The following is a 13,759-nucleotide window of genomic DNA, read 5'->3' on the forward strand; positions in this document are numbered from 1 at the left end:
AATCACTAGTGATGAAATTTTGAACCTTTTTCGGAAACCCTTCCATTAACGTTTTTATAGTGCTTTCTGTCACTTTGCTCGAACATGTAGTCCATCTCCGTTTAAAATCTACCACACTTTTGGACACCTTTTTTGTACTCTTCAATTCTCTTTTAACAAGAGCCCAATATCTCTCCACTGGCCTTAGCTCCGGGCAGTTTGGAGGATTTGCCTCTCTTGGTACAAATACCACATTATTGTTCTTGTACCACTCAAGGGCTTGTTTGCCATAGTGACAGGATGCCAAGTCAGGCCAAAAATAAGTGGACACATTATGAAGTCTTATGAATGGAAGCAGCCTTTTTTGTAAACATTCCTTGATGTAAATTTCGGTATTTATAGAGCCCGTTGTAACAAATGAGTGGCTTCTTTTGCCGCAACTGCATATTGCTTGCCATACCAAGAACTTTCTGGGAAATTTTGTCTGCTTTTGGGTCCTAAACTTTTCTTCAACATTCCCTCGAGCATCAGCAACATAAAATTTTTGACCTGGAAGTTGCGAAAAATCTGCCAGAACATACGTTTCGTCATCCATTATGCAGCAAGAATATTTTTTTATAAAACTTGACTTCAATTTCCGTGCTCTGTTTTTGGCCTCTAAATTTTTAGTAGCGTTCCTGTCAGGAACTTTTTGAGCCTTGTATGTTTTTAAACCTGCATTAGCTTTAACTTTTCGTACCAAATAGTCCGAGCACTGAGCTAACCGGGCTGCTTTCCTACCGGATGTGTTGGGAGCTCTTTTGAAAATGCGTTCTATTTTTTTGGCTTTAGAAACATGATGTGGACCATTCCTTCTACCTGAACCAGGTTTTCTATCAACTGACAAGTTCTCCCGGTACTGTTTAATAACATTGGAAACAGTTTGACGGCAGACCTTTGTATGCTTGGCCAACTTTTTGTAAGACCAAGTTGGGTTTTGTTGAAAATATTTAATAATTTCAGTACGCACTTTTTTCTGGTCACTCATTTTAATCAGATTAACAAAAAAATTAATATAATTGACATTACACATAATAACTGACATGTTTTTCAAAGGTAACTTGATCAAAAAAAAATTCAAATAATACTTGGGTTAAAAAATGTAATGAAAAACGTGTGTTAAGAATTTTTCGATCTCACTCCTTATTTAATTTTTTTGGTTCATTCCAAAGCTTTTGTTTAAACTGAATTAATTTTAAAGTTAATTAATAACAGAATTTATTCAAACTTTGAATGATTAAATTTTTGTTAAATCAAACCATTTACAAAATTAATTGAAAAAATTGTCTTAAGACTTTTTGTACTAGATTTTAATTGAAGAAAAATTTAATCAATTAATAAATTTTTGAAGCAATTTTGTTATGGATTTGAAGAAGAAATTTAAAGAAATTAGAATGATTCAATAATAAATAAAATCTATAAATAATGAATTCACTTTTTAAATTTTCATACGAAAAACCCCAAATAAATAATATTAATTAAAGCGGTCTATTATTGTCGAGATATAAGCAAAAAAACTGTAAAAAACGTTTCACTGATTTTTGGCGAAAAAAATAAAGTTCTAACTTGTTTTTTATGTAATTTCTTCAATTTTGAATTGCCGGAATTCCCGACTAAAAATCCCCGGTATCGGGTAGTGAAAAATTGGCAAAATTCCCGGGAATTCCCGTGATAAAAACCCTATATGGAACCTAACATAACCTATCGATTTTGTTTTCAATTCTTTAGATTCCAATTGATTTTGTTAGTTTGCAAAATAGTTAAGAGTTCTTAAAAGTAATAGTTTAGTTAATACAAAAGGTATGAGATTGAATAGAAATGCTATCATGAGATTATAGTATAAGTAGTGAAAAGTCATTATATTAACATTCTAATCCATTACCTGGTAATGAATGTTTTTATTCGTTTTATGAAACGAAAATGAAAAATGTATAACGTTCCAAACGTTTATATGTATGTATAAAACGTGGCGCTAAAATATTTATTTATCAATTTAAAGCTATGAGAGTCCAAACTTCGAATGAGTACAAAATAGTTCTTTATATTTTATTATAATTTCATGAAAATCTGTTCGTGGTCTGTCATTTCTTTAAGTATTATCACTTAGTAAATGAACTGCAATTAATACATTTTATAATTAATTATAAAAACATTTAGACAGAATTGGCAAGAAAAAAAAAACCAACTTCTTCAACACATGAATACACAATTGAAAGTCAAATATGTTGATAACCTAACTGATTGCACTTGTACTCGTACTTCAAAATCAAAAGAACAAACAAATGCTAAAAACAAGTAAGAGTGTTTATATTCGATTGTGCCGAATCTTTTATACCCCACCACCATATAATACGAGCACCGATTTGGTTAGTTTTATATTTTCTATTACTAGAAAATATCAGTGGTAAATTTCGCATTGCAAGAGGATAATGTATTTTCCGGATCTGTGCCCTGATACCTACTATGTATCTTATATGGGAGCTATGTTAAATTATGGACTGATCGTCACAAAAACCAATAGTATGATTTTTGATACAAATGATCTGATTTGGTTCGATATCGATATTTATAAGATTTTTATTTAGGTTAACGTGTTTTTCGGAAATGGTCGTTATATGGCAACTATGACCAATTATGGACCAATCTTCATTATTTATGTAGAATTTTGTCGAGATAACTATATTTGTAAGAGATTTATGCATATTTAACTGTTTTTCGGATGTGCTACACATGTATATGGGAGCCAATTATAGACAGATCTACATAACATTTGGTGAGCCGATTTCTATACATATTATTTATGTGAAATTTCAAAACATATTTGAAATATACATATAAACTTTTTTGGAGTTTTTCTCTGATCAACAAAGAATATTTGGGGGAAATTTCTTACCCTTACTTCTTTACTTATATGCCCTTTAGTGCCAACAACAGACAGACGGACGGACATATCTAGATCGTCTTAGAACTATATAAGGATCCAGAATATATATATTCTTTGTTTCTACTTCCAATATTTCGATATCTTACAAATGCTATGACAAACTCAATATACCCCCCCAAAAAGCTAAACGAATTGCATGCACTTCTTTTTCATCACTTATTTTTTTGCATAAGTAAACTTTGGTAAATGTTCTTTCTTTGAGGTGTCTTATCAAACTAAAAACAATAAATGTACTCGTCGCATGTTGGTACTTTTTTCTGTTTTGTTAAATAGAAATGAAATAATACAAAGATCAAGGTTTAAACAATGAAACGAACGAATACTACACAACAGCACAAATAACAAACGCCATCAGATACAAATGAAACCAAGAAAACAAAACAATATTCATTAAAAAAACACTCTCATTAAAATTCCTTAGTCCAAAAAGGCATTAATAAAGTATGTATTTCAATATCAATAAATATATTTATAACAAATTGAAAATTATAAAAAACAGACAACAAATTTTAATAAAATCTTAACGGAAGTCGGTGGGTGCAAGAATTTGAATTGCGATCTTTAAAGATGCTGAGATGTTTTGGTTTCGGCAAAGAAAAAGAGGCGAATACTATATGTTCGTTAGGGTGGCCCTTATTTTGCACTTTAGCGATTTTCGATGCTATCAAGCAGACTACCTCGTGACTTGAGGAGAAATTGGATAAAAATGAATTTCGTCTGCTCATTAAGCATTTTTTTGGGGAAAAAAAACCATCACTCAAATAAAGGCTAAGCTTGATAAATACTATAGCAACTATGCACCATCAATTTCAATGGTAAAAAATTGGATTACTGAATTTCGTTATACGGCCACAACGAAGACGACGAACGTTCTAGATGCCCAGTTGAGGTCTCTACACCCAAAACAATTGAAAAACAAGTAAGAATGGTCAGTCAAGCCCGACCCTATAATACCCTACACCAAGTAAATAAGTAAAAGTATTTTTCTTTTAAAATATCAATAATTTATATTCGTGAATGATTTTCGGAAGTGAGCCTTATATGGGAGCTATGACCAATTATGGACCGATCACCATAAAATTAGGTCGTGTGATTTATGACTATATGAAAGTTATTTATGTTGAATTTTGTGTATATACCAACATTTTTAAGTGATTTAAGCACGTTAAAATGAAGCGGGTCTATATGTGAGCTATGATTAATTATGGACCGATCGTAACAAAATTTGGTGACATGAATTTTGTATATATAAAACATGTTTGGAGCGAAATGTGTGTAGATACATATATAAATTAAACATTTATGACCGATAAAGTCCAATTTCGAGAGGATATTTGTATGGGGGCTATGTGAAATAATGGACCGATTTCAGCCAATTTCAATGGGCTTCGTCCTTAGGTTAGGTTAGGTTTTCCAGGCAGCCACGAAATGAGGAAGAGAGAAAGAGCAGCTCACATGGGTCCAGCAATGGTCCTTTTGTGTTACCTGAAAGTAGAAGAAAGAAGAAGAAAGAGGGACAGATATAGTGAAAAAGGGAGAAGAAGAAGATTGAAGAAGTTAAGGAGGAGATGTAAGAAGAAAAAGAGAGGGAGGAGATCTTGAAGAATTTACGTGCCAATGAGTCGGCGATCATTGGATCACTCTAAAGTGATCCCCGTGTCTGGTCTTTTCAACCAATTACTTCTACCTATAAAGGCACTAATGCCCTCAAGCCTCATATTCGAGAGCTCAGAAAGACTATCTAGGGAACGATGCCCCAGAAACCTTAGGCGTAGATCTCCTAATGCCGGACAATGACAAAGAAGATGAAAAATAGTTTCATCCTCCTCCTTCGTCCTTGGGCCGAAAAAATTATATGTACCAAATTTTATCGAAATATCTTCAAAATTGCGACCTGTACTCTGCGAACAAGGTTTACATGGACAGCCAGCCAACCAGCGGATGGACGGACGGACATCGTTTAATCGACTCAGAAAGTGATTCTAAGTCGATCTGTATACTTTAAGGTGGGTGTTAGACCAATATTTTTTGGGCGTTACACACATCTGCACAGTGTAGGGTATAAATATGGAGTTGGCCGATCGGACATTGAAAGTGCGAGAGATTGTGGAAGCCACATGCATCTCACATGACTCAGTAGTTTCAATTTTGAATGATCACATGTGCAGTTTCAATGGCAAAAAACCATGAATTAGGCTACGAAATGCTCGCTCTTCCGCCCTATTCTTCGGATTCAGCCACGAGTGACTATTTCTTGTTTCCAAACCTGAAGAAATCGCTCGGCGTAAAGAGATTTGTTTACAACGATGAAATCAACTCACAAACAAATACCTATTTTGATGACCTCGACAAATCTTAGTTTTTGGAAGGGATATAAAAATTAGAGAAACGATCGCAAAAATGTAACATAAGGACTACCCTACTGTACATCCGGAAAGAGAAAGGAAAGATACGTAATTTTGAAATGTTTTTGTATAAAAATGCATTTCTTGTAAATTGGGAAATAATAAATATAATGACGTGCATTTTTGTCTAGACAAATTTTTATTTATAAAATTAAAATAATCTAAATAATTTGTTTTGTATGTATGTCCTTTTAATGCCCTACATTATACAGTGATTGGTTTTAAATATAATTCGCAAGGTTGGCTACCGATTAAAGGCCCAACTATAATATGCATAAGCAGCTTAAGGTAATGTCAAAACCGAACGAAAAGTCTGTCAAATGCTTAAGGAAATTCAAAGAAACTTTTAGGTGGCTATAATGTACTTACGTGCATTCAAAACTATTTAGCCCCATTTGAACATTTATGTGCAACTTGCAATTAAAAAAATACGTATTTCTTATTATTTTATCAAAATATATGAATTTTCTTCATCCTTTTCATTTATTTCTTTATTTTCTTTGTATAAAATAAATAAACAGCTGATTCTGTACGGAATGTGCGACCAGCTTCGCACTTTGCTTAAGCAAATAAAATTCGACGTAACTTGACGAAACTCTATTAAGTACATTATATTTTGTCACATACGTTTTATATGTATTCGCACATTTGCTTAAGCTGACTTAAGCTAGTGTATGCATATTATAGTTGGGCCTTAAAGGTAACGATATTTGCATTAATTTGATTATATCGGCAACTGTATTTTAACGGTAACGGTAGTCGTGCGTTATCGGCTGTCAAACCTTGATTATTCGACATTTTTACAATAATTTGTTGGTGTTTACAATAATTTGTTGGTGGACAAAAACGAATTATTTGCCTTCAAATTTATATTACATAAAGTTTATAGTTATATGTTTCCTTTTCGAATAGCGTTATTTTTTAGTTCTATAAGCCTAGGCATTTTGTTATACCCTTTAATAATATTTAGCGTGGGAATCAACATATGATTGCTAAAAAAAATAAAGAAAATTTTCACTTTAATTAAAATGTATATGTACTTTAATTACAATTTCTAGAAAATATTACTTCTATGCATACTTTGTAAATAAGTACTATAGGCCCTCTAAATACTATAAATATTTTTAGTTTACTTTAGTAAGTGGATAAAATCGTTTGCATTTTGCGGTTTTTCATTGCGAAAATCTTAAAAAATGGCTAAATCGGAAGAAACTATAAAACCGGATTTGAATTTATTATCAACTGATAATCCTGTATTTTGTTGTTATTGTTTTTGGACCAGTATTTTGATAATAAAAATGTTAATGATGTCATTATTGACGGCAATGAGACGTTTTAAAAAGAAGGTAATTCAAAATTTTTCGGGAATATTGAATAATGCTAATGCCTCATAATAAAGTTATTCCTAAAATGAACAAAAATTACATTACAAAAACAAATTTAAAAAAAAAAACATATTTTATTTATAATATTTATGTTAAATGTGAATACTTTTTTTGATAAACAAAATTACAAAAAACACATTTGATTTAAAATACTTTTGTGTAAATTCCAAGGTTAGTTACCGCTACACTTAAATTACCCTTTCAGCTCAGCTACCGTTACCGCTACCGATAAATTTTAAGGTATTCAAAAATATTAAGATTTATTAATATGTATTTTATATTTGGAAGGACTTTTGTTGCGTTATTTTTATCAAAGAATTCAATACGAATTAAATAATAATTGTTGGTAGTCGCTTTTAATCCAGTTATATACGTTTCATAGCGGCCGCTAATCGAGATATTGAAGGTCAAATGTCACAAAAATCGCTCTTAAAATATCTTAGTTATTATGTGTCTAGAAAGGAGGATCCAGGAGCTTGAAATTTTCTCCAAATATTATGTGTTGATCTGAAATGTTTGCTATACAAAATTTACAAAACCATTAAAACACGATAGGGCTTATATGAGGAGACCTAGAAAACTTATGTGTCCTAAACTGAACAATATATGTTGAACCGGTATAAATATATGAAAAACCTTGTTCGGACTTACCACTATACTTATTTAGTTCGCGATAACATTTAAATGCATGAATACAGCAACGAAAATTTACCACTGATAACTATTTTCTAGTATTGGATGTATGACTTAAAAATGTGGGATTTAAAATAGATGGCGTATCTCTTGAACGGTTTTTGTTTTTAATAACTTATGTCATTTTGATGACATATCTGTCATTTATTATCACTTAGTTATTGAACATTAAAGTGTAAACAACTAAGTTTTTTTTGCTTCGAAAATGCCGAATATTGTACCAACGAATCGTCATGTGCGGGAAGTTTTGCTTCACTTCTTTAATTTGAAAAAAAAAGTGCCGCTGAAGCTCACCGATTGCTCACAATGTTTATGGTGAATGTGTTCCATCGGTTTCAACGTGCGTGAGATGGTTTGTACGGTCCAGAAGTGATGATTTTGGCACGGAAGACAAAGATCGCCCAGGTCAGCCAAAATAGTTTGAAGATCAAGAATTGGAGGCATTATTCCAAAAAGAATATTATAAAACTCAACAAGAGCTTGCAAAATCATTTGGAGCTACTGAAGCTGCAATTTCAAAAAGTTGCGAGCAGCAGGAATCATCCAAAAGCAGGGAAATTGGGTACCATACGAATTGAAGCCGAGAGAAAATAATTTTTGCACAGAATCATTGCGGTGAAAAATGGATCCATTACGATAACCCGAAGCGTAAGAGATCATTAGTGCGATTCACTAACTTTTAACGATCCGACAATCGCAATATTAGTCGACAATTTATAACTAATGTTTCGAAGTTCGATTTTAAGGGGACAAAAATATTCACACAGTTTCTAATTTTTAATAGGAAAATTGTTTTTTTTAATAGTTTAATATTTTGTGGAGTAGCCTATATTTTTAATGACTTTTTTTAATCGCCTTGGCATTGAATCGACAAATTTTTGGTGACGTCAGCTCCAATATTTTGGCATTCTTGTGACAGGACTTCTTTAAGTTGAGTCTTACTAATAATATGGTGCTTTCCTACATGTCCGCCCAATTTATCCCACAGATGTTCTATGGGATTCATGTCAGGTGATTGCGAAGGTGTCGGGAGAATGTGGGGAACATAATGCACTATCCATATTCGGACGTCATGGGCTGTGTGTTTGGGGTCATTGTACTGTTATATGTAATTGTAAGTTATATGTAAATAAATATTTTTTGAAACCCGTACGAAAGTTGTGGCCTTCGTTTAAAAAATATGGAAGATTAATGATATATCTGTATGCTGTGTGAATATTTAAGTCCGGCACTGTATTTCTCATTAATGTCACATAATAATGCTGTCAATGAAGACGCCTCTCAGTTGAACAGCTGACAATTGTCTATTTTGTAAACAAAAATAGTTGTCGTTTGGTTTTGTCGATAGTCGTTTAGCTAACAACAAAAGCTTACTGCAACCGACAGCGAATATCGTTACAAATTTTACTGAATAGCAAATTCGATAAAATTTCGTTATATTAATTTTAACGATACGATTATCGTTAAAAAGGTTAGTGAATCTCACTACATATCGCTCATTTGCTGCAACAACGTCATAATTCAAAAAAAGGCGTTTCGAGAAAAACGGCTTTGAATGTTTTATGAAATTTTCGACAAATCATGTAGTTTCAGAAATAAATCCTGATTTAAATAGTAGATATTAATATCGTTCTAATCTGTATTTAACCCAAATTTTTACTTGTCAAATATACGAAAAAAAAATAATTGACCTTTTTTAAAACTAATAAAACTATATGAAAGTCTAAAGAACGGCGCATATTTTGCATTACTCAGTTCAAAACACCCGGTTTTTGAGTTATGATGTTGTTGCAGCAAATGAGCGATATGTGAAGCCTGGTCAACAAGCCGAATCGACATTAAAGCCAAATATCCACGGTGATAAGATAATTATATGTATTTGGCGTGAGCAAAAGGGTCCTATTTATTATGAGATGCGGAAATCTTACCAGACCACCACAGGGAACCTGTACCAAAACATCACGTGATCACGTTGTACGGAAAGTCCCCTGTCCGACTACTATTTCTATCGATCGATGTTGAACGCTCTCTGCGATATGCTTCACTTACGCTGCGTTTACACATGCAAGTAGATTGATGAAAGTTGATAATACGTATTATTATCGAAAATGTCGAAAATACATCGAAATGTCTACAAGTTGCTTGAGCGTTTACACATGCAAGTAAAAGTTCATTTTGTAAATGTTAGCGAAGGAGAATGATGTCTTCAAAATGCCACAAATATAAGAATATTACAGCTAATTCGATAAATAAACCTTTTATATATCAGCATTTGTTATTTTTAAGTCCATTTGCGGCTTGAAACCAAATTTTATTATTTTTATTCATAACAATAAAGTGTTACCATGATATTCAAATATAAAAATTTCTGGGGAAAATGTTAGGTTAACAATTTTTATAGATATTAGTAACAATTTTATTTATTAAAACTAATGAAATTGCTATTTTTACGAAAACGATAAGCATTAGTGGTCATTTGTACTATTTTCTTTTACAAAAATACATAAAATAAGTTAAAAATATAATTATTATTTTACCACCTTCTGACAAATTTTTTAAAAGCTATTTATTGGCAACTCTATTTGTCATCACTTGTATGAAAGTGTCGAAAATCACTGTCCACCTAAATTCAGTAGGCAGTAAGCTGCAAGTGGCTGCATGTGTGATTGTGTTAGTGCAAAAGTATGTATGTATTGTGTTTTTCGAACTGTTACTTGCATGTGTAAACGCTAGGTTAGGAAGAGAGTATCCGATATTGGCTTGATTCGTTCTTGTCCTCAAAAGACGATCAGTTCTTTTGGCTAGGAATCCATATATTGCCAGAAAGGTGGGAAAAGGTCATAGCTAACAATGGCCAATACTTTGAATAACTTTATATTCTACAAATGTTTCAAAATAAAAGTTAAAAATATTAAAAAATCACGCATTTTTAAGTCTTTTGGTAGTGTTTTAGAAAAGTGCGCTAAATATGTATGAAATCATAACTTTCATTACTACCGTTATGAAATACATATCAAAAATTTTAAAATAATACTTGCACTTTAATTACCATTTACTTAATTAATAGTTATTCCTTATGCTAAATTTCACACACATACAAAGTACATTTAATAAATCCTTAATTATTCCACTTTGTTATTAAAACACTTATAATTTTTGTTTCATTTGCAGTCTTTCGTTAACCCTGAAGATTTGGCCTTAAATAAAGTATCTGAGCCAGTACTTAATGATCCAGATGTAGAACGCGTAAGACGGTAAGTAGCAGCAGAGAAAACATAAAATATGTAATAAACAGCAGAATCAATGTAAAAATCTTACATTTTAGAGCCCATCTCAATGATCTAGAGAATATTGTGCCCTACTTGTTGATTGCCTTGGCCTACATAGCAACAGGACCCAAGCCACTGGTGGCACGTTTGCTAATTCGTTTTGTGGCCTTATCACGCATCATACACACGTTGGTTTATGCATTTCGACCTATACCGCAGCCAATCAGAGCGATAGTGTTCTTTTTAGCCTTTGGTATTACTCTCTTTATGGCGTTTTATGTGCTGATCAAAACCATTGTGTATATTTAAGTAATTTTGTATTTTATAAATAAATGCATATTAGGGTGGCCCTTATTATGCAATTTTGCGATTTTCGATAATCCCAAGGTCTAAAATTGTTCTCCGTCATCTAAAAAACAAATATTGAATTTTTGGAGCAAAATCAGATAACATTTAGAGGTTGCACATTTTATTTGAAGTTTCGAGTATTGGGTAAAAAAAAAAATTTAAATACTCGTAGATGTTACCCACAGATATTTAAATATATTTTTTTTTTGAGAAAAGAAGTCGAATTATGAAGAGAACTAATTTAAAAAAGTAATAACGACATTTTTTAATTAACATTTTAATATAAAAAAAATAGAATCAGGTGAATTCAAACTATGCTGTTAATGTTGCCACATTTTTGGTGTTAATTTTCTGACATTTTACTAAAAAGTAACAACACATAATTTTATGATTTTAAATAAAAAGTTTTAAATTTTAAAAATTTTGTAAAATGGAAAATACTCATATAGGTAAGTATGTATATTAATTAGGGATGGCAATCCCGATCCCGAAAATCCCGGGATTAACAAATCCCGAAATATTATGAGATTTTTGATATTTTAGGAAGATTTTTGAAGCACCCAAAATACTTAGAAAGCTAAATTTCAGCATATTTATAATACTAATCTCACTTCAAATCCAAACGCAGGCAGATTTTTTAATTTTAAATTTGCATTAACAGGCTTTTACACAATTTACACTTTTACGAAATTTATGTTGAAGTTATTTTCTGAAGGGGACTAGGGGCAAATGTAGCCCGATTTCCGCAGTACTTTACAGTATAATTTCAGAGTACTTACAACTTATTTTGTGCAAAATTTTATAAGGATTGCCGCATAAACAGTACTCCGAGCGACAATTGTATGGAGCTAGGGGAAATCATGGACAATTTTATTTTAATTTAATGCATTAGTTTTTGATTTGTTATATTTTTACTTAAATATATTAATGAAATAATAATTTTTATTGTTGAATTTGATGTTTTTGACCTTTAACTAAAATCCCGATGTCCCGAAAAATCCCAAAATCCCGGGATTTACATTTCTAAAATCCCGAATCCCGGGATTTGTAAAACCCAGTCCCGTTTGGCATCCCTAATATTAATAGATTAAAAATAAAAACAAAATTTGTTGTATTGGGTGCATGACTTAAAAACGCGGAATTTACATAAAATTACGTATCTTTTAAACGTTTTTTTTTTTAATGACTATATGTCATTTCGAAGGGCACATATCTGTCAGTTATTCTCACTTAGATATTGAACATAATAGTGCAAACAACGTTTTTTTTTTTGATTCGTAGATGTCGAATTTTGTACCAACGAATCGTCATATGCGTGAAGTTTAGCTTACTTCTTTAATTTGAAAAATTAATGTGTTTCATCGGATTTTATAGGAAAGACAAAGATTGCCCAAGCCAGCCAAAAAAGTTTAAAGACCAAGAATTGAAAGCAATACTTCATGAATATTGTTGTAAAACTCAACAAGATATCTATTATGAGCTGCTGAAATCTGACAACATCATCACAGGCAAACTGCATAGAACGTAACTGATTCGTTTGTAGTGATCATTGGCCGAAAAACGCCTAGAATATGCAGCCAGACATGAATCCGTAATATTCCATAATGACAATGCTCGGCTACATGTTGCAATAACTGTTAAAAAGTATTTAGAATGAAGTGGTTGGGAAGTTTTGCTTCACCCGCTTTGTAGTCCAGGCCATGCCCCGTCCGATTACTATTTGTTTCGACCGATTCAGAACGCTCCACCTTGGAACCGAGAATCCAATTTTTGACTTGATTCGTTCTTGGCATCAAAAGATGAGCAGTTCTTTTGGCTCGGAATCCATATTTTAATGGGTGTATCTGTTAAAAAATTATATGTTGAAGAAGAAATAATGTCTAATATTCCCCTAATGATAAAATGATCTGCATTCATCTATTAAAGCTGCCACTTGCAGATTGCATTATTATTATTAATTATCTGAGCTTTATTTACGGAAAATTTTCATTTTCATAAAACCGGATTTTCGTATCTTAATCGATAAAACCGATTAACTAACATATAAAGGAATTATTTTATCAACAATATCTAAAAAAACAAGTAAGAGTGCTATATTCGGCTGTGCCGAATCTTATATACCCTTCACCAAATTATACTTCAAAATTTTAAATATTTTTAGGTAAACAAAACTTAATTTTTTTCCCAGTTTTTTTAATTTTTTGGAAAAAAAAATTTTTCGATTGTTATTTTAAATTTTTTTTTTTAAATTTAATTTTTTTTTTTTAAATTTAAAATTTTTTTTTTTTTAAATTTTAAAATTTTGACCCATTGTAGCTCCAACTTACTATGGTCTTATATACGTCGACAGACAGACAGACAGACAGACAGACAGACAGACAGACAGACAGACAGACAGACAGACAGACAGACAGACAGACAGACAGACAGACAGACAGACAGACAGACAGACAGACAGACAGACAGACATGGCTTAATCGACTCCGCTATCTATAAGGATCCAGAATATATATACTTTATAGGGTTGGAAATGAAAAATGTAGAAATTACAAACGGAATGACAAACTTATATATACCCTTCTCACGAAGCTGAAGGGTATAACAAGTAAGAGTGCTATATTCGGCTGTGCCGAATCTTATATACCCTTCACCGAATTATACTTCAAAATTTTAAATATTTTTAGGTAAACAAAATTT

General features: G+C 31.8%; 1 protein-coding gene across 1 annotated transcript; it reads left to right on the top strand.

Annotated features, from left to right (window-relative positions):
- Positions 1 to 6,525: 6,525 nt before the first annotated feature.
- Positions 6,526 to 11,029, top strand: LOC135957831 (microsomal glutathione S-transferase 1). Its single transcript, XM_065508636.1, has 3 exons — positions 6,526 to 6,713; positions 10,617 to 10,699; positions 10,771 to 11,029. The coding sequence occupies exons 1-3, from the start codon at positions 6,561 to 6,563 to the stop codon at positions 11,021 to 11,023; spliced, it is 489 nt and encodes a 162-aa protein (XP_065364708.1). The 5' UTR covers positions 6,526 to 6,560; the 3' UTR covers positions 11,024 to 11,029.
- The last annotated feature ends 2,730 nt before the right edge of the window (positions 11,030 to 13,759 follow it).

Source organism: Calliphora vicina, chromosome 4, assembly GCF_958450345.1.
Source record: "Calliphora vicina chromosome 4, idCalVici1.1, whole genome shotgun sequence".
NCBI lineage: Eukaryota > Metazoa > Arthropoda > Insecta > Diptera > Calliphoridae > Calliphora > Calliphora vicina.